Source organism: Leopardus geoffroyi, chromosome D3, assembly GCF_018350155.1.
Source record: "Leopardus geoffroyi isolate Oge1 chromosome D3, O.geoffroyi_Oge1_pat1.0, whole genome shotgun sequence".
Taxonomy (NCBI): Eukaryota; Metazoa; Chordata; class Mammalia; order Carnivora; family Felidae; genus Leopardus; species Leopardus geoffroyi.
Genome location: NC_059339.1, coordinates 45985097 through 46007178, shown reverse-complemented (window position 1 = coordinate 46007178; position 22082 = coordinate 45985097). Strand labels below are relative to the sequence as shown.

At 42.0% G+C, this 22082-nt stretch overlaps 1 protein-coding gene across 7 annotated transcripts in view; it reads left to right on the top strand.

Moving 5' to 3' along the window:
• Window positions 1-22082, top strand: part of ANKRD29 (ankyrin repeat domain 29) — a 53654-nt gene that overhangs the window by 18438 nt on the left and 13134 nt on the right. For all 7 annotated transcript variants that reach the window (XM_045458697.1, XM_045458700.1, XM_045458698.1 and 4 more), the window contains 4 exons: window positions 3015-3113; window positions 7737-7835; window positions 10608-10706; window positions 14260-14358. In XM_045458697.1, coding sequence (XP_045314653.1) covers window positions 3015-3113; window positions 7737-7835; window positions 10608-10706; window positions 14260-14358 — 396 coding nt within the window. The remainder of the gene's footprint in view (window positions 1-3014; window positions 3114-7736; window positions 7836-10607; window positions 10707-14259; window positions 14359-22082) is intronic.

Sequence of the window (22082 nt, the reverse complement as noted above, 5' to 3'; positions counted from 1 at the left end):
CTGCAGTGCAGTGTCCCCTGTTCACCAGAACCTGGTGCTTCAGAGGTGTCTCCTATATGTGTTTTGTGCCCAGCTGTTGTGGTTGAGCCACTTTTTCCACAGTTCAGGTATCTGCAGTGGCTCTCTTTGCCTGTTTTAGGCAGTGTTTGGTCCCTATAGTGTTAGTGGGCCAGTCTGGGGCCATCATGGGCTTGAGTTTAGTCATACTAGGTGTTTGCCAGAGATGCAGCAGCACCAAACTGCAGTGTCCTTTCCCATGTTGTCCAGAGAATCTTTTGTTGGTAGGCGGGGCCTGCAATCAGGCCAGCTGTCTGCCCCCAGTCCACTGCTGGGGTTGTAGTATGACTGCTGTGTGCAGTTATCCTTCCCTCTCCACAGGTCTGGTCACTTTGGAATGGTGCTGGCTCTTGTTGGGGCTGCTTGCACACTACCAGGCTTGTGGCCCTGGTTTGAATAGACTCTGGCCAAGAGCATATTAGAGTGGGTAGATCCACAACATGCATGGAGGTTGGGGGGTGGGGTGGGGAGGAGGGGCTGTGATGTTAGCAAGTTAGGTAGTGAATGTGGGTGCTGCACTGGTTCCTGCAAGTGGTTGTGTTTTTGCTGGAAGGAAGGGGAAAGAAATGGTTCCTTCCAGCTCCTTTGTTCCTGGAGAAGTCTCCCCAATGATCCCTGCTCCTCCAGCATACCTCTGAGACTAGTAAACAAATCTCCCTCCCATATACCCGAGTCATGTTTCAAACTGCTGCTTCTGTGCTCTATCTCCATGGGCTGTTTGTGGTGCTGTCTCTTAAAGGGTGAGGATTTCAGTTTCCTCTCACCCTCCAGCCTCTCCCAGAGCTGAGCCACTGATTTTTAAAATTCCAAGATTTAAGTCCTAAAATTCAGTCTCCCTAGTTTTCAAAGCCAAATATTATGAGGACTCATCTTCCACATGCAGGTTCCCCCGGTGGAATAGTCTGTTTCTCTCCCTTCTCCACAGCTCCCTCCCTACCCCAACCCCCCACTGCCTGCATACAGCAGTGGTCCATTTAGTTCCCCATCACATCTCCACCCTTCCTACCCTCTTCAGTGTGGGCTCTTCTCTACCTTTAGTTATGGAGTTAGTTCTTCCAATCTTTGGATTATTTTCTGAGTTATTTAACACTGATGTGAGTGTTATCTATTGTAACTCCCATTGTGTATCTATTTTTTTTTTATTTTTTTTTTCAACGTTTATTTATTTTTGGGACAGAGAGAGACAGCATGAACAGGGGAGGGGCAGAGAGAGAGGGAGACACAGAATCGGAAACAGGCTCCAGGCTCTGAGCCATCAGCCCAGAGCCCGACACGGGGCTCGAACTCACGGACCGCGAGATCGTGACCTGGCTGAAGTCGGACGCTTAACCGACTGCGCCACCCAGGCGCCCCCCATTGTGTATCTATTGATACTCCCATTGTATCTATGGGACAAGGTGACCATAGGGTCCTCCTACTTCACTATCTTCCCAGCAATCCACCACATTGTTTTTGTTTTGTTTTGTTTTAATTTGAGAGAGATAGTGTGCAAGCGGGGGAGAGGAGCAGAAGGAGAGAGAGAGAGAGAGAGAGAGAGAGAGAGAGAATCTTAAGCAGGCTCTGTGCTCAGCATGGAGCCTGATGAGAGGCTCAATCCCACAACCCTGGGATCATGACCTGAGCTTAAATCAAGAGTCAGACACTCATCCAGGCACCCCCAGATTGGTTTTAAATCAAGGATTCTTCTATCTGCGACCTAAATAAAAATTGTTCACATTCAGGAGGAAGTTAGTAATACCCACTTCCACATACCACTCTTGTCCTGGAAAATACAGAGAAAGGTGTTCAACTTAATAATGGATGGTACAGCCCACATGAATGTCTAACATCAAATACTAAATACAGCCACATGAAGGTAGAAAAAATATAGAGTACTTCCATGAGGCCATTAGCTTTTTTTTTTTTAAATCTACCTGTACTTTTCATCCCTAGCAAATAAGACTTTCCCAAAATTAGTATTGTCATTCACAGAAATCAACAAAAGTCAGATGATAACCTAACATTTACTGAAGTATCATAAAGTTTCAATATCTAACACTTACTGAAGTCATATCTAACATTACAGTGCTGAGCACGTTGCCTGCATTGTCTCATTTACCCATTTAATGTCACCCAGAAGAGGCTTTTATTATTCCCTATTTTTTACAGATGAGGAGGATGAGCCTTGGAAAGGTTCCATAAGTAGCCCAAGGTCATAGTGTCAGTGACCATTCAATTCTACTGCCTTCCCACAAAATCCTACTGATGAAATGAAAATGAGGCTTGTAAGAGTCACTTATCACCTATACCTAGCAAGCCTTCCTTCTGTGCAGAACCATCTGTCTCTCTCTTGTCCACCCCCAAAAGGCAGGTTGCTGCAGATGCAGAGGTGGTGGTTAAGATCACCATTCCAAACCCTCCAAAACGACTGTAAATTAAACTACAAGCCCCAAGAATTATAAGCAACTTACCCCCAGGTTACACTGTTGGTTGAGGACAGAGGCAGACTTGAACCCCAGGGCTCCTGACTGATTGCTGTGGTCTCCCATTTCCCTGAGGTGCCTTTTATCTTTGCCTGACTGAATCAGTTTTGAGATAAAGACATCTAAACTCAGAAAACCAAGTGGTACCACTTAACCCATCTTTTACATTAATAGTCTTTTGGCTCAGGAATCATTTAATAGAAATTATAAAATGAGACCATTACATCCCTACTGCCTTAAAATGCAGTAATTATGGTTCAGTTGGACTGCACTTCTGAAGTTAATGGAATTAAGTGAATTTTTAAATCGAAAATTCCACCCTCAGCAATGTGTCGCTTTGCTTTTTCCCGTCTAGTCTGCATGAGATGCTTTTATTACTGTGAAATTTTGCACTTGGACACGTCCCGAGTGGAGCTGCCTTCTCTGCAGCCTCTTCTCCCGGACCCTGTGTGACATATGATGGCCTAACCGTTCATCTGTCTGTCCTCTGTCTAGCATGGCACCACGCTCCTCATGGTGGCCTCCTATGCAGGCCACATAGACTGTGTGAGGGAACTGGTTCTGCAAGGAGCAGACATCAATCTCCAGAGAGAGGTAGGTCAGGTTTTACACTTGAATAAGAGATGACTCATGTGACAATTGAATAAGAATGACTCAAAATTTTCATAGTAGTGAATTGGCAAGGAAGATAAGAATAATCATGACATCAAAGCCCAGATTGCAGGCTTTATTGTGCCTAAATTAAGGCCCAGGAATAGACCATTGGTTGTACTTCAGTTGAATGAATGTTCTCAAGCATGTGTTGTAGTCTGAGGTAACAAGACCTCTAACCACATTCCTTAAACACTCAGACCTTTCCTCCCAAGCTTAAATCAGTTCTTCCTTCTTCCCATGGGATCAGGTGCTTTACAAGTTACAGGATTTTCTTTAAAAAAAAAAAAATTATTTCTTTATTTTGAGAGAGAGAGCACGCACGCATACATGCTTGCATGTGCAAACAGGGTAGGGGCAGAAAGAGAGAGAGACAGACAGACAGACAGAATCCCAGGCTCGAACTCACGAACCATGATATCATGACCTGAGCTGAAACCAAGAGTCAGACACTTAACCAACTCAGCCACCCAGGTGCCCCAGTTATAGGATTTTCATAGAGATCATTGCATTTTTCAAAGGATTGGTCACCAGCCTGTTCTTTTTTTTTTTTTTTTTTTTTTTTATGTTTATTTATCTTAGAGAAAATGCATGCAGGGAAGGTACAGAGAGAGGGTGGGGACAGAAGATCCAAAGCGGGCTCTGCACTGACAGCAGCAAGCCCAATTTGGGGCTCAAACTCACTTGATCCACTGAGCCCCTCCAAGCGCCCCACCAACCTGTTCTTAATGAGGCTCACTTGCTAGACTGCCTCAACCAACCATTATTTCAAAGGGCTTCTCCGACTAGTCACATTTTAAATAAGCTGTCCCCCAAAAAAGCCGTGTGGTGAACATTGGACTAAAATGCGAGCCTGTTCCCACGCTTTGTTCAAAGGCCATCTTGGGAGTTCAGTCTAGCTAGAGGATCCATTCTTGTTCCAGTGCAGAAGAGCAGTAGGAGGCTGGGCATTTTAACACACTTTGGGATTCAGGTCTTAGGGGGATCCATTTATTTCCGAGCAGATTTAATCTAGGACCTTGTAAATTAACCTTTATGGAGACACAGCCACGGGTCATCCCTGAAGCGAATCTGACCTCTCAATCCACACTGAGTCAGACACAAGATGGCTTCCTGAAGCAAGCTCCAAACCAAATTGGAGCATTTGATTTTCCTTGACCTAGTCTTATTCGAGGGTCTGCCCTACAGTTGTTTCAGAAAGGATGATTCATCAACCAAACTTTCATCAGTCAGTATGCCCCATCTTCTAGGCTGGACTGCTACACCTGAGTGGAACAAATGAAGACACCCCAGGTGTGAGGGCTGGATAGTACATGGGTCGTCTAAAGTCCATCCCCTCTCCCCTTTGGGTGTCACCTTGTCTGTGGACCAAGATGGGCACTTGATGGGTAAAATCTGGAGTCTGGTTCTCCATAGCCCTGGACCAGCAAGCTCCTCAAGAGGAGCCACTCAGGGAAACTATATCAAGTCCAATCAATCTTCTCACAGACAGATTCTTCTGAGCAATTTCCACAACACTGGAGCATTGTTTTAGGCCACTTTTCATGTCAGCAGCTAATTTCCTTCTGGGAGGAAAATGTTTGGGCCCATTTAGAATTATAGTTTGAAATTACCATAATCTTTTGTTTTTCCTTTATGCTTTACAGCCTTGGTTTATTATAACTTTAAAGAAAAGACAGATCTTCTCTAATAAAAACAATATGATTCAGATCTGCTTACTGAAAAAACTCTATCCTGAAGGGCAAGTTCAACATGTACAAAAATATCTTCAGAACAATTGTGAAAAGCTGAGAGAAGAAAAACATTTGTTTGATTTCCAGCCAATGTATGGGTTTTATGGTTTTATATCGATTTGTTTGGTTCCAGTTGCTCAACTAATATTCTTGGGAATGAAAACTATTGTGCATTGAACAAAATGGCCCTCAAGGACTTACCAAAGTGTGTCCAATTTAGAGGTAACCTTGTAGCTCAAATGATTATGCTATATGAGTTCCCAGTGGTCCCTTGAATTTCCTGCAGCCATGCTAGTCTCTGTTGGTAGAACTGCTAAAGAGAGGTCCCAACATCACCTCATCTGTTTTGCAAGCTGAGAGTGCTATGGAACTCACTCATGTAACAAGCTTCTACCTTGATTCATTCTTTACAGTTTTTTGTTTAAGGCTTATTTATTCTTGAAAGAGAGAGACAGAGAGAGAGAGCATGAGCAGGGAAGGGGCAGAGAGAGAGGGAGACACAAAATCTGAAACAGGCTCCAGGCTCTGAGCTGTTAGCACAGAGCCCAACATGGGGCTTGAACTCATGAACTGTGAAATTATGACCTGAGCCGAAGTTGGACACTTAACTGGCTGAGCCACTTAGGCACCCCAACCTTGGTTCATTCTTAATTCATCTTTTCCATTTAATCCATATCAAAATATTTGTTTCCTGAAAAAGTACCTGCCATTGTTTTCTAAGTTTATCTAGACGCACAGAGCTTGCAAGAACCAGAAGCTAATGATCCTGAGAGACCATTGCTCTAGAGAACCAGCAATATTGGCTAAAGCTCTCAGGCATAAGAGTTGCACTTATAGTTGTCATGAAGTCTGGCTTCTATTCTCTACAGATGCCCCATTCATGTGCACAATGATTGACAGTAACTGTAGGTTCCAAAATTGATTCTAAGTGCTGAAATAGGATTTTTTAATTAATACATATTTTTAAAAAACAGTGAAAAACAAATCTTTTTTCTTAGTGAAGAAAGTGAAGAAACAATTTCTAGAAATTATCCTTGGTAATTTCTTTTCTTTTCTTTTTTTCTTTCTTTCTTTCTTTCTTTCTTTCTTTCTTTCTTTCTTTCTTTCTTTCTTTCTTTCTTTCTTTCTTAGAGAAAGAGAGAGAGAATGCTCAGGGGAGAGGGGCAGAGGGAGAGAGAAAGAGAATCCCAAACAGGCTCCACACTCAGCAGCCGAGCTCAAACCCACAACCTTGGGATCATGACCTGAGCTGAAATCAAGAGTCAGACACTCAACGAACTGAGCCACCAAGGTGTCCCTCCCTGGTAGTTTCTAAAATTTAATATCTATTGAGAAGATGAGAGTTTTCCTTTTCTAGCCAAGTTTCTTCATCCAGACCTGATTATATCTTAAGATTTCTGGAATCCAGTGTCGTCCACTGTAGGAAAGCAATGAGAGGATGCTTCCACTTGTTTCTATGGGAACCAAGGAGAAAATCACTCCTGCCTTGCAGGCTGAAAGGCTCTGGGAAAGATCACATTACCTGTGCCTCCCCGGGGCAGTGTCTGGTTGGGTGCATAGCCCCAAGGTAGATGGTCATGACTGTGAAGTTACTCACTTGTGTTCTGCCACAGTGGCTGGGCTCATTGATCCCTGTCACACACGCGCACATGCACACATGTGCACACACTTAAGAAACACACTTAAGAAACAAGCTTCAGAGTGATCAGTGGTCCTTAGGCCACAGTTCTCCTGGCTTCTCCCACTTGAGTAAGAACCTACCACTTTAACACTTCCAGGTAAGTCATGGAGGGAGGATTTTCTCTTCACCGTGCCTGGGAGAGTGTAGTGTTCGCTTCATCCATGCTCCAAGCACTGGGGTGAAGAGTGTCTTTATATGAAAACTATGTATTCGCCACAGAGTGGTATGATGAATTTGCTCATGTTACACAATGATTTGGCTACCAGTCTTTGAGTAGGCTTGTAAAAATGGATGGGAGGAGAGGATGCTAAAATGTGTGTCTCAGGGTATCACTGATCGGTTGAAGATTTGGAATCAGGCTGTTTCTTGCTCCTATGTCCTATTTTAAGGAATATTTTGAGCCCATTTGAGTGAATTAATTAGATTCTTTCCTGCACTGGTAGCTTTCTAGTCTGGGGTGCTTTACTTTGTAGCCGGAACTCTTCCAGAATTCCTCCCTGTGTGAATGAATGCCCATGTTACCAAGCATGTTAGTTCCTTGAGGCTGCTGTAACAAATTATCACCAATTAGGTGGCTTAAAATAACAGAATTTCTACTTTTAGGATTCTGGAGGACAGAAAATTCAAGGTGTGTCTGCAGAACCACACCCCCTCTGGAGGCCGCAGGGAGAACCCATTCTTTACCTCTTCCAGCCTCTGGTAGCAGCAGGCATTCCTTGACTTAGGGCCACATCTCTGCCTCTGGGGCCACATTGCCTCTTCCTCTCCTCTGTGTCAAATGTGTCTTTGCCTCACTGTTTTAAGACAGTTGTCACTGGATTTAGGGCCCACCAGGCTAAGCCAGGATAAGTGCCTCCTCTCAAAAATCCTTAAGTTAATCACATCTCATGCCACATAAGGTAATAGTCACAAGTTCCAGAAATTAGGATAGGGACATATCTTTTGGGTCCACCATTCATCCCATTGCACCAACAATACATTCTCCTTTCGTGTTCTCACTTCTCTGGACAAGGAATATAATTAGTCCAAATGTAGCCACCTCCTAGGCTAGAAGGCTTATATACAAGGGTATAGTGTTGTCTTGTTTGCAAATGTGTAAGTCACGTGTAATGTAACTAAATATCTTAAAACCAGCCTCTTGCTCTCTCCCAGTCAGGTACAACTGCCCTGTTCTTTGCTGCCCAGCAAGGACATAATGATGTCGTGAGATTTCTCTTTGAATTTGGAGCATCTACTGAATGTAGGACCAAAGTAAGAGAACTTTCTTGATTTCATACCCTGTTGAAGAATTTCAGTAGTCATGAATATTTGTTTCTCTTCATCCATAGTATGAATTTGTGCTTCCCTTTTTACAAGATTTTCAAGCCCAAGAAGGTTGGGTTTCACAAAGTTACTTGTCATGGTTCAAAGGTAGTCCTAGGGATTCAATATAAAACATGACATTTTCACTCTGGGCTCACAACTGGAGAATTTTATGGGAAGCTATTTACATTCTGTCTTGCACTGGTAGCTTTCTACTTTGGGACACTAAATTTTGTTAGCAGAGTGGATAACAGCAGGGGCTTCATAACTTTCCCTGTTTTCATGTGCTTTTCCTCACTTCAAGGTTAATCCCAGTGCTATGATAGGAGCTGTTGAAGTATTAAGCCAATGTTAGTGAATCTGAGAGATTTCTAAGAAGGGTGATTTGACAAGCAGTTTACTTTCTGAGATGTCCTCATTGAAATATATAATACATGATTACAGTGGATACAGTCAGGCAAGGAAATGTGGTTCTTCCTTTAAAGAAGTCATTGATTCCTCACGTTTGACACATGAATGAGAAAACCGAGGTTGCTGAAAGATCAATTTCGTGTTCACAATATTATTTTACAAGATAATGGTGTATAGTAGGAGAATTGAACTGCTTTAACATTTTTGTAATTGTCAACTTATTTCCAGCCTAATCATAACCAAAAAATTCCTGGAAATTTGCCTTACTTGGGATCTTTTAGGCTTACTTAATCCATTGTAGGTGATATTTTGGTATCAGGGGAGTTTCCAGTGAGTTCTTTTTTTTTCTGCTAAGATGCTGTGAATTTCTGTTGGATGTGAATTTCAAATAGGCTCAGTCTGTTCTGAAACCTGCTGTTGCACTGTGCACGTGCCTCCAAACATGCTGAATATAATATACAATAACCCAAAATATATGTGTTGCATATATTTTTATATTAATTATCTTTTTACTTTTCATTATAAAAGTCAGACAACTAAGAATAGAAAGTGAAGTCCTACAAATGGAAGTCTCAACTCTTTGAACTTTGAAGTCAGAACGATCATGCACAGCCATATGGCTGCTTCAGTTTTCTTGGTTAACAAGTTAATGCTGGCTTGAAGCCTTTGTCTGTGAGCCAGTTTGTGCTGTCCCAGAAATCCACGGAACACGGGGCCCAGAGCACAATTCCAAATGTTTCCATTAGGTCAGCTGTAGGTATCCAAGAATTTCCATGGGAAGAAGAGAATGTCCAGAGGCTTTGAGTTTTCATATGATCCTGTCATCAGAACTGCCTTTGCTTCCACAGTTGTTCTCATCATTATTGAATCTGTATCCCCCAAAATGTGTCTTTAAAAATAAAAGGTACCAGCTCTTCTATAATAATCACCCTATTTTAGCTCTTCTCTTACTTCATGAGGCAAAGAGAAAATAAACAGAACAAAAGTTGGAAATGTTGGTGCTCATTGCTGCTAGTAAGTAAGTTCTTGTTGCCCACCCGCTCCACCCACAGCCACCCCCACCACCAGCCTCAACCCTCCAGTCTCCTACCTCCATTCTCTACCCTTCAAATCACAGCTCGAGAGCCCTGCCCCACCCCACCCCCCACAGCCTGTGAACAATGGAGCTCCTACAACAGTGTTTCTCCACGTGAGGCCCACCTGCCACTTGCACATCACAGTCCCCTCATGTGACTGGTCAGAAAGCCCATTTCTGGGCCTCACCCAGACCTACCGAAACAGACCCTGTGAGGGTGGAAGTGTGAGGGCAGGCATTTTGGATAAACACTCTATGCCCAAATTTAGAAACCACACTATCTTTAGTTATGATTTGTATTTCAGAACCAGGTGACATGTTCTTGCATTGTTTATAGTTAGCTCGGATGTCCACCTACTAATTCACAGAGCCAAACAAACAGTTCACCAATTGTATATGTGCTGCCGAAGTGAGCACACAGCGCATCAAGTGGAGATAGGAGAAGATAATGCCTTAGCTGTAGCACCTGAGGAAAACCATTAAAGGTTTCAGTTGACCACAAACTCAATGAGTCAGTAGCGTGATGCGGTTGACATAAAAGCTAATTCTAATTTAGGCTGTAGAGATAAAAGTGGAGAGGATGGAACAAAGGGATGTCCCATTCCACATCAGACTGCATCTACTTTTTGGTGCTCTGATTCATTCTAGGGCCGACATTTTAAAAGAGATCTAGACAAGCTGGCACATGTTCAAAAGAAATGCTAAGTAGGATGGTGAGAAGCACGTGGGATATGCTAGAGTTATAAACTCTTAATGGATGCTGACCTTGTCCCTTGAAGGCAATGGCCCCAGAAGTTTACTCCATAAATCACCTTAATCTCAGAGGCCCACAGTTGGGGGGAACCACAGGGAGAAGTCAACATTTGTCAAGCAGCTCTCTAGCCAGAAGCCACAGGAGACTGTTCAGGAAATTCCAAGACAGAACTGATTGGTACAGACTTTCTGTTCTTTGTTTCCTTTATTGAGATGCAAGTAGATTCTTCTGCATTTGACCCGGGAACACTCATAATAACATAGTCCGATAACTGTAATGTATCTCAAGTCATCCACGTGTACAACCTAATGATGTCTTTAGGATGAACCCGGTCATGATTAGAAAGAAAAAGAGATAAAAGAGGAAAAGTGACTTCGTTGTTATCTACAGGAAATGTCTTTTCCAAAGCCCTCACCATGTCAGGAGTACCTGCTTGGTTAATAGGCGCCTGCACTGATTCTAGTGTGTTTACACCTTGCAGGATGGGGGCACTGCCCTGTTGGCCGCCAGTCAGTATGGGCACATGCAGGTGGTTGAGACCCTGCTGAAGCACGGAGCCAATATCCACGACCAACTTTACGTGAGTGCATTTTCAGCGGGACACTGGGTGGACCCTTGCCCATCCTCTCATCACACGTACTACTGCAGTCAAAATTTGGATACCAGAAATGCCAACTTCAAAAGTATTTTGGGGGCACCTGGGTGGCTCAGTTGGTTGGGTGTCCGACTCTTGATCACAGCTCAGGTCTTGATCTCAGGGTCATGAGCTCAAGCCCCGTGATGGGCTCACCCTAGGTGTGGAGCCTACTTAAAAAAAAAAAAAAAAAAAATTTTAATGAACAGTAGGACTTTAATCTGTTTAAACAAAGGAAAAAACAAAGGAAAAAATGTACAGTTAACCAGATGAGCTTTTTCTGTGTAGAAACATAATCTTGTTTACCCATCTTGGTTATACCCTTTTAAATCTCTTTTACATATGAGATATTTCATATAACTTATGCAATTAGGATCTTCAAAAATCATATGACACTTGCTTATTCATAACATAACAAGGCCAGCATTGGACTTGCTGAAAACCAAAATAATGCTCCTGTTGTAGAGTTATCTAGGAGGAAAGCATAAATAAAGGAGAAATCAAATTATTTGGAAGGCGAGTGAGTGTGGGTAGTTGAAAACCTGTGAAGTGCATGCACACCGTTGACCTTTGAAAGGTAGCTACTGCTAGTGTGGGTCTGTTTGCAGCGAATTGGCAATTAGCACATTACCCAAAGGCTCTTTTAATTGTCACTGTAATACCACAGGATTTATGGTGAATGTTATTCTGCTTCTGGACAAAATATGTGTGTGTGTGTGTGTGTGTGTGTGTGTATATATATATATATATATATATATATATATATATATGAGAGAGAGGGAGGGAGAGAGGGAGAGAGGGAGAGAGAGAGATGACTGACTTGATAGAATCTCATGGTGAGGAGTGGAAGAATTCCTACTTCCAATTATCTAGGAATCACATTTTAGGCTATCTTACCGTGAGCCATTTAGCCCTATGGCACTATACTTTCGTAGCCGTGGAATGAGATGTGTAGGTGTGACCTTTTCCATTTGAACAAGCTTTCCTGAGTTTACATGATTAAATGACAAGTCACAGACCTCTTTGAAGCAATAGCCACTAGCATTACCCTTTGCAGTTCAAAATCTGTAACACCCTTTGAACCTGCAGTTTTCCCATCTGAAGGATTGAATCACTTGACACTGGTCTGAGTGATTCTCAACTCTGGCTGTCATTAGAATCATGTAGGGAGCTTTAAAAGAATACTTCTAGGCCCTCTCCAGATCAACTAAGCCCGAATCTCCAAGGACCCAACTGAGAAGCAGGTGGTTCTGATGTGTGCCCAAGTCTAAGAAACACAGGTCTACAGCTTTGGCCATTCCTTTGGCTGTATATAATGAAGTATATCTGAGAGCATGTTTGAGTATATGTGTGGGGGGGCTGAACAGGAAGAGCCCAAGTCTTTGGAAAAGGAAAGTGAGTTGTGGTGTTCATAACATTACCACTAATAGTCAGCAATCTGAATTGACTGGCATATTTGTACTGTTAGATAACATTCTTCCAAAGGGCTCACCAGAGTGGCACATAATCTTAAAAACGTAGAGTTTGGGGAGAGCCCATTCCTGTAGTAAATTCCTGTTATAAAGTGACTCAAGAAATTTCTTGCACTGAAACTTCCTTTTACCCTTACCCAAACAGTCCAAATGTAAATGTTTCTGCCAAAAACAGCTGGACCGCTGGGACTCCCAGTCAATGACTCCTGAAAGCTTCTAGGGACAGAAATTTGGAATACGCAGTAAAAATGCAATGTTTGGATATCCATTTTAGAAAATTTCCAAGAATTAATAGCTGCTAAGAGCATGGTGGATTTTCTGTGGCAACGCACACAGTAAGGAGCCGCTGAACATTTTATCCCAGTACCAAACATCTGCATAAAAATCTGTATAGGCTGAGTAATTTTTTAATGATTGCCTTAAGAGGAGTCTGGCAGCTCAGTGGACACCCACCAGCACCCTCCACCTGGTCGGACTTGCAGAGAGAGGTGCTTTGTATCTTAACTTGTGGTTAACGTTCCTGATGGGAGGAGCGGTAATTAACTGGGTTAGCTAGGTGTTTTCCACTAGGATGTGCTCAGGTTTTCCATTGCAGTCTAAAAATAATGAAGCTCACCAGGTTCTGTGAACGCCGTGTGAAGTGAGATTCTGGGGAGGATGGATGCTCTGCACTGACTTCTGTGTTTGCTGACATCACCAATGAATGTCTTTAAGAAAGAAGAAATGCACAGAGGACATAGACGCTCAGTTAAAATGCAAACAAATAGGGCACCTTGGGTGGCTCAGTTGGTTAAGCATCTGACTTCAGCTCAGGTCATGATCTCACAGCTCGTGAATTCCGGTCCCACGTCTGGCTCTGTGCTGACAGCTCGGAACCTGGAGCCTGCTTTGGATTCTGTGTCCCCCTCTCTCTCTGCCCCTCCCCCGCTCGCACTCTGCCTCTCTCAAAAGTAAATAAACTTAAAAAATATTAAAACAAACAAACAAAACCACTAAGAAAATTGGGATCAAGCACTTGCTTTGGGCTTTTGTGCAGGATTGCTTAGTTGTTTGCAGGTGTTGTTGGTGTCTATTGGGCTGTCAGGGAGCAAGTTCATGGATAATTCTTATGAGGGCAGTTTTCCTGAAAGCGTCTTTTGTTTCAAAGCTTAGAGAAACTGTATGTTGGGTGAGGGGGTGGATATGGATAAGGGGACAAGAAGGAGAAAGGGGTAGGAAAGATCTAATTAAAAGGACCCTTTGGGGCGCCTGGGTGGCTCAATCAGTTGAGTGTCCGACTTCAGCTCGGGTCATGATCTCACAGTTTGTGGGTTCGAGCCATGCATCGGGCTCTGTGCTGACAGCTTGGAGCCTGGAGCCTGCTTCAGATTCTGTGTCTCCCTCTCTCTCTGCCCTTCCCCTGCTTACACTCTGTTTCTCTCTCTCTCTCAAAAATAAATAAACATTAAAAAAAAAAAAAAGGACACTTCTGATGCATAAAAATATACCAAATAGGTTTGGGGGACTTTGTTGTTGTTTATTAGTAGACTTTCTTTTTTGTTTGTTTTTAAACTAACACTTAGGTCTTACTTGACAAAAGAATTGAAATGGAAAATTATATTAAACGTAGGTATTTTTTAAACTAATTAAAAAGGGGATAAACCCTGAGGTCACACAACAAAAACAGAAGGCAGCTAATGAGAAGTCTGTGCAGACAAGAGAAAAATGATGACTGGCTATTTGGACAAGCTGGATGGTACCAGCAAGTGGGTAGATCGTAAGCTCCGTGATCAAGGTTTTGTAAAGTGAACGGTCATTACGTATATTTTAAGTTATCCTTATAAGCCTGTTTGAAACTTTACCTTTCAACCTGACTTACTGTGATATTTTAGAACTATTCTTCAAAGAATAAAACACTAACCATGACTATAAAAACAAAGTGGGGGACAGAAATGGAAAGTTGTATTAAACGGGTGTATTTTTAATTGATTATATTTTAAAATAAACGTGAAAGGTGATTTTAACACTTCCATTTTGACATCTCTCAGGATGGAGCCACTGCACTCTTCCTAGCTGCCCAGGGTGGTTACTTGGATGTTATTCGGTTACTGTTGTCTTCAGGAGCAAAAGTCAACCAGCCAAGGCAGGTAATGTCTGCGTGCGCAGAACGGTGGGCAGGCAAGGCCTGTTGTCCTGGGGCAGCGCCTAAGATAACCAGTCAGCTCTGGGCATCTTTAAACCATTTGCCTCTGTGACGAAGTCAGTCTTTGATTGGGGTTTCTCCTGTTCTTTGCTTTGGGCTCACCTGAAAGCCTGTGAAATCAGGCTGACTTCACCATTTACTATTTTTGAAACATGGGTGTTTGGTATCTGAGGTCAAGTGCATACTTGGCCACCTCATGTTCAAATAAATTGTGGCTGCACTGAGGTAATGAGAGTGGGGTGGGCTAGCCTGGGACGTAGGTAAATAGAGGTGAGTCAGGTAGCCTTGCCCCTGCCCAGTCCCCCTTATCTCTTACCCCTGCTTCTCCTTCCACCAAACCAAACAGGAGCCCATTAGCCCACTGAGAAGCATTAATGGGTTCCATGCCTTCATCTCTCACAATTATAACACTAATAGAGACTTAATTTACCAAGAGCAAGCTAATGTCTGGCAAATCAATCGGTGGATACTTAAAGGAAAAGAACCACAAGGTAATACAGGTCACACTTTATAAAAGATAAAGAACCATTCAAATCTAAGGCATTCTAATTAGCTTCTCTTATATAGGAATGATTTCTGCACTAATTTATTTTTAACAAAACATTTAAGATTAAAGTAACACTACTTTAAAGATAGTTTTCTTTTTTTTTTAATATGAAATTTATTGTCAAATTTCCATACAACACCCAGTGCTCATCCCAACAGGTGCCCTCCTCAATGCCCATCACCCACTTTCCCCTCCCTCCCACTCCTCATCAACCCTCAGTTTGTTCTCAGTTTTTAAGAGTCTCTGATGTTTTGGCTCCCTCCCTCTTTAACCTTTTTTTTTTTTTCCTTCCCCTCCCCCATGGTCTTCTGTTAAGTTTCTCAGATCCACATAAGAGTGAAAACATATGGTATCTGTCTTTTCTCTGTATGACTTATTTCACTTAGCATAACACTCTCCAGTTCCATCCATGTTGCTACAAAAGGCCGTACGTATTTCATTCTTTCTCATTGTCAAGCTGATTTCTTACCAGTAAATGGCCCCCAGGGAGATTCCCACTGTAATGTAACATGATGCGAGAATGCCCATTTGTTCACTCAGGGAAGGTTGATCTGAACTCTTGGCCCCAGGCTTCTTCAGTCTTTAAAAGTGCAAGCGCAGGGGTGCCTGGGTGGCTTAGTCAGTTAAGTGCCTGACCTCAGCTCAAGTCATGATCTCATGATTCATGGGTTTGAGCCCTGTGTCGGGCTGTGTGCTGACAGCTCAGAGCCTGGAGCCTGCTTTGGATTCTGTGTCTCCCCCTCTCTCTTTCCTCCTCTGCTCATGCTCTGTCTCTCTCAAAAATAAATAAACAAAAAAAAAATTTTTTTTAAGTGCAAGTACATGGGAAGCCAAGAAGTGAAAGGGCCTTTGGGCAAAGTGGATTTCAGGTCGAGAATCCTGAGTTCTAGATCCAGCTCTGCCAATAACTAGCTGTGTGGTTTTGAACAAGTGAATCAATCTCTGTGGACTTGTCTGCCTCCATCGGAAAATTAGGAGGCTGGGCAGGATGATCCAGACAATCTTCAAGCTCCCCCTTTTTGGTAGCTGTTTTATTCAATATTCAATCAGTATTTCTTAAGCACTCAGCATACGCAAGATACTATGAATGTGAGATTACATTTTTAGAATTTTAAACATATTCTTAGATTTAGAGGACCCCAGGAATACTCTTGGGAAAGGAAGCTTTTTAAAAAAGTTGCACTTCCATACCTGCCAGAGGTGACTTTTGGGAATTGGAGTTTAGTATTTTCTTGCTGGTCCTTCTTATTTTGAAAGTGTTGATTTGACTCTGAATCAGAGGCTTCATTTTGCCAAGGCTAACAAAAGGAACTGGTAATTTTTAGATTGCATAAGTTTGATTTGGAGGCCATTATTGAGCATAGTACCATGAAATTAGAAATGAAAGATTGTCAAGATTCTCAGGCCTCTCTATCTGTATATCTTTCTGAAATAATTTCTGGCACTTTGACAAATCTATTTGTAAAATAAATAGTATTAACCATATGCCTAATGCCCTGTTCATAAAAAACCAAGTTGATATAAGATATTATATTTGAAATATTACATGCATTATGTCCACTCAAAGCTAAATTCAGTCATATGATGACACTGAAGGCAGGAAATTAAAGAGTGAGCTAACAGTGCCATGGTGTCCACAACACCCATGGCTGTTTTCACTCCCCACACTGAGGATGACCTGCTCAAAGTGGATGACTGATCCAGCAGTGGGAGGACCCCACCCTCAGGTCAAAGTCAAGTGACATGACCTTTTAAAGACTGCATCCAATGCAATTGTTTGGAATTATGAATCCAACCCTGAAAATATTGTTATTCAGGAAAAGGATGTTTATAAAATAAGTTTGGGGGGAAAAAAGCAATGGAATTTTTCCTTTTCATAGGGTACACTCACACCACTGTATCCTCAAGTCATAATCTTTTTTATTACCTGCTGTGGGCTGATAATGAAAGGCAGTCTAGCCAGGTCAGACTAGTCCACATTCTGTCTTCTTTGAAAATGTAAACTCTGCATTTTTAATTCCCTTCCTAGAAAACAAGCAGTGTCATAAATATGGCAAAAGTGATAGTAGTCCCCACTGACTTCGTCACAAGTTATGAGGAAGTTAAAAAAAAATTCTAATTAAAAGTTTCCATTAAAATGGCCCATGCATGGTAGAATACTATATTGGCAGGGCATTTGGAAATCGGTGTTTTATTCTGAAATCGCAACTGACACATTAAGTCATTGTTAGAAAGAAAAAATGTTTCTAAGTTTATTTATTTTGAGAGTTAGACAGAGGGGGAGTGAGTGGGGGAGGGGCAGAGAGACAGAATCCCAAACAGGCTCTGAGCTGTTAGTGCAGAGCCCCACATGGGGCTCGAACTCACAAACCGTGAGATCACGACTTGAGCCGAGATCAAGACTCAGACGCTTAACCAGCCGAGCCGCCCAGGCACACCCAGAAGATTCTTGAATTTATAAAATAAAGACAAAGATGTTTGCCAGATTTCATTTCTTAGTATTTTTAGATAAATCCAATTTATGATTTTTTTCACTGCCACTCTATGAGGGTCCTGACATTTATGGTACATTGTGACAGGATATTAACAAAGCTGCAATGAAATTATTCAGTTGACATTTGATCTGAGCTGCAGGGAATCTGAACAGTAAGTAGTAGGAATGGCTTTTCCTTGTAACTCTATCACAGATGAACTAACTGAAAACCTTTCTAGGACTTTTGTGACAAGGAATCATAATCACAAAATCATAAGCAGACTGGAAAGACTAAGTTCTTGATGTGAAACTTGAAAAACTTTTCCTTTTAGTTTGTCCTAAATAAAGAGGTCAAGAGTCACAGAGATCATCGTACTCTATAGTCAAGCTAAAAACCTATCTTCAGTTCTTTCTACATGACCTCACCAAGTAAAGTTGATACAAGTCAAGCCTTTTTAATCACCAGCTTAAGATGGCTATTTAGCCTGTTTTTCTATCAGCAAAATTCTTTGACATATATACTTTTCCCAATGCAACTCATCCACCTTATGAAACAATACTTTCATGGAGTGGCAAAGGTCTGAGTGTTTACACAGGGCTGAGTTTAGCCTGTCATCACTCACTTCTCACTAGTCTTCTCAAAGTGCTGATCAGTAACTCCTTGAAGCCTGCCAAAAGGCCATCTCATAAAGTGCCCTCTAGCCTTGGTCTGCACTTGTATGCAGAGATGCTGGGCCCGGATAGTGACGGTCCTCCCAGGTTGCAAACCTGGAGGGACGAGCCCAGTGTTGGGCAATGGGAGAAAAGAGGACCGATAGATCGTTGTAGTGTCCTGTGGAAGCAGATAGCAACAGGGAGGCACTCCTGCTTGCATGCCCTCTGCACATGGTAGGCCCTCCAAAAAGGTATGTTGACTCCAGAAGAGAGCCTGTGGATTGAGCAGAGCTCCAGTGAGGCCCGGAAGGGAGAAGACATAGTGATCAGTGGCTGCGAACTAGAACTAGACTCAGATGTAGGGCCCAGGCTCATAGTCAGGACACCAGTCCTAGACAGATTGTAAGAGCCAGGTAGGGAGCCAGATCCAGGTCTCTGGGGGGCGAGTCGCTTGTGAGTTATGGGGATATGGCTATCTTAAGGAAATGAGACACAGTCTGTTTTGCTTATTAACTGCATGACCTTAAGCAGGCCACACTCCCTGAATTTCAGGGGTTCTTTTGAGTTTCTTTTATTATTATTTTAATAGATAACAGTGTTATATTAGTTTCAGGTGTACAATATAGTGAGTCAACACTTCTGTATATTGCTTAGTGCTCCTCACAATAAGGGTACTTTTAATCCACTTCACCTATCTCCCCCATCCCTCCTTCCACCCCCCTCTGGTAACCACCTGTTTGTTTTCTATAGTTAAGAGTCTGGTCTTTTGTTTGTCTCTCTTTTCCTTTGCTTGTTTGTTTTGTTTCTTAAATTCCATATATGAGTGAAATCATATGGTATTTGTCCTTCTCTAACTGACTTATTGCACTTAGCATTATACCCTCTAGCTCCATCCACGTCGTTGCAAATAGTTAAGATTTCAATTTGTTATGGTTAAGTAACATTCCAGTGTGTGTGTGTGTGTGTGTGTGTGTGTGTGTGTGTGTGTGTACTATATCTTATTTATCCATTCATCTATTGATGGACACTTGAATTACTTCCATATCTTGCCTATTGTAAGTAATGCTGCTTTAAACATAGAGGTGCATGTATCTTTTAGAATTAGTGTTTTTGGTAAGTAATCCTTTGGTAATTAGTCCTTTGGGTAAATACTCAGTAGTGGAATTAGTGAATCATATAGTAATTCTGTTTTTAATTTTTTGAGGAACCTCCATACTCTTTTCCACATTGGCTGAACCAGTTTGCATTCCCACTAACCATACATGAAGATTCCTTTTTCTTCACATCCTCACCAACACCTGTTGTTTCATGTGTTGTCGATTTTAACCATTCTGACAGGTGTGAGGTGGTATCTCATTGTGGTTTTGATGTGCATTTGCCTGATGGTAAGTGACGTTGAGCACCTTTTCATGTGTCTGTTGACCATCCTTAGATCTTCTTTGGAGAAATGTCTGTTCATGTCTTCTGCCCAGTTTTTAATTGGATTATTTGTTTTTTGGTGCTGAGTTGTATAAATTCTTTATATATTTTAGATACTAACCCTTTATCAGATATGTCACTTGCAAATATCTTCTCCCATTCAGTAGGACGTCTTTTAGTTTTGTTGATTGTTTCCTTTGCTACAAAGCTTTTAATTTTGATGTAGTCCTGGATTGTTGTTTTTTTAATCTGTAAAACCAGGATAATTATGGTACTTCTGTTATTATCATTTCTATTTCATCCGGGCCTCACTGGAAGAGAAAACCCATCAGGTATCATGGTTGCACTTTTTCTCTCATGAGCCAGGTAGTCTCTGTCATCTCAAAGTCCCCTCTTGCCTCTTTTCCTCTCCCTACTCCTTTTTTTCTAGCATCTTCTACTTACTCAACTTGTATATAGTCCCTAAGTTTATAGGGTCAGACTTCCAAATTCTTGGAATAGCCATGTCATTGCTGCCACTAGGCTCTGCACACCAGGCCAGAGTGGACTGGCTGGCCTGCCCATCCTTGGTCTGATCACCTGTGGGTTGGGAGAATAGGGTCAGGCTGAGCAATGGAGGCATCAGTTAACATCCTTTACAGAACTATTTGCTGGACTGTGGACACCAAGCAGGGATCCAGTAATGAGAAATAGGTTCTGGGTCAGGATAGGGCTGGTAGCAAAGTCATCTTGGTATTAAAGCCACTCTGCTACTAACCAGATGCCTTATGTCTCTTGGGCTTCCAACTTAGAATAGAATTGGTCCCTAAGACTTTGTCTGGCTTGAGCCTATAGATGGAAAGAGCCTAAGTGTGAGGACTAGAAGCAGCAGAAGCAAAGAGCTAGTGCCACTAAATATACTCGTTCCTATGGAAGGTTGTAATTCATTTTCTAAGTAATCTCTAAGATCCTAACTAAAATGATATGACGTTTAGTTTCCAATACAAATCATGTCGTATGCTCATTCTCATACTGTGATCTGTCTATCAAAATGCATTAGATAATACTTGGAAATGTTATCTCGGGTGGAACAAGGGGATAACCAAGTCAGAAGGAACGGCACAAGTCACCTGTGTAATCCCCTGTCAAGCACATGAATCTTTTCTCTAGCAATCCTGCTGAGTGGTAATCAGTCATTGGTGGACCCCTCCAAGTGTGGGGGGACTCATTACTAACTCATCAGCTTATTTAGTCTTTAACCAGCCCTCACTACCACCTCTGTCTACACCGAGCCAAAGTCTTGACTAGTCTTTACCCATCAGCCCTCTTTGTGCCACTTGATATGCAAAACAGGCAAATAATAAATAAAAACATATTTTATAAGAAGCATAAGAAATAAGAAATAAATCCTTTTCTGCTCAGTTTGCACACAGATAGTAAATGACAACTGTCATAACCCCATGAATCTCATCTTCTTCAAGCTAAGTGTCCTATTTCCTTTTCTTAAAAAAGGTCCCATAGAGGTCCTAACTTCCTGTGATTTATTTCACTGTGATTTGTTTTAACATATTTTAAAACTATATATTTTTGTCAGAAAGTATTCACAAACAAATTTTTTAGTGCTTTTTCTTACTCCATTCTCTCAAAACTCAACAAAAAGGAGCTAAACAGGCTTAATGTTTATCATTTTCATCGTGAAGTCATCTTTATAATGAAGACACGACCATTATAAGAGAAGAAAAAAATAAGAGAAAATAAGAATTGAGGTGTCCAGAAGGGAAAACTTCTCCTCTCCACCAACTAGATAATCAACTGGGAAATACTTTGATTTGACAATAATGCTCTAATTTATATTCAGCTTGCTGGGTTTAACCCCAAATCCCATTTTACCAATCATTCCTACCTGTTCAATCATTATCTCACAGGAAAACTGGGAGAATCAATCAAGCATGTAGTGTTTTGTAAACAAAAGCACAAATTAAAGTGCTTATTGTTTTTCATGTGCAGATTCAGTGACCACTTCTAAGCACACATAAGCCAGTCCTGTGCTCAGCGTCTTTCTGCATGTTTTCCTGTATATGAATATCTCTGGAAGCTAACATTTTTTGCAGGAGAGAACTAAGGCTCCGGGTGATTTGCCTAAGATCTCCTAACCATAAAGTAGTGACTTCTTTTTCCACCTACTGTGACCATTGCAATTAAAGTGATAGAAGTTAAGTGTTAGCATTACTGTTATGAATTGATGATATTAATAGTTGTTCCAATACATCACCTCTCAGCACTTTCCCACATGTTAGTGTTACTAACAGCCAAGCCCTTGGAAAGCACATTGAACATGCCTGCTGACCTCTATGCAGCTGGCTGCCTTGCCTTGCCTGCCCTCTGGTGGAGACAGGGAGAAAGAACAAATGAACCCAGAGCAGACAAGGAGAGACAAGAGCTTCCGGCACCCAGCCTCCCTCTCCTGCCCACCCTCACCCTCACCCCTGTTCTAGCACCTATCCCTTGGGCTGCAGTCAGCTGGATTTCCCACCCTGCCTGAAGCAACCACACCTGTCCAAGCCACTGCACCTGTACATGCTTCTCCTTCTACACG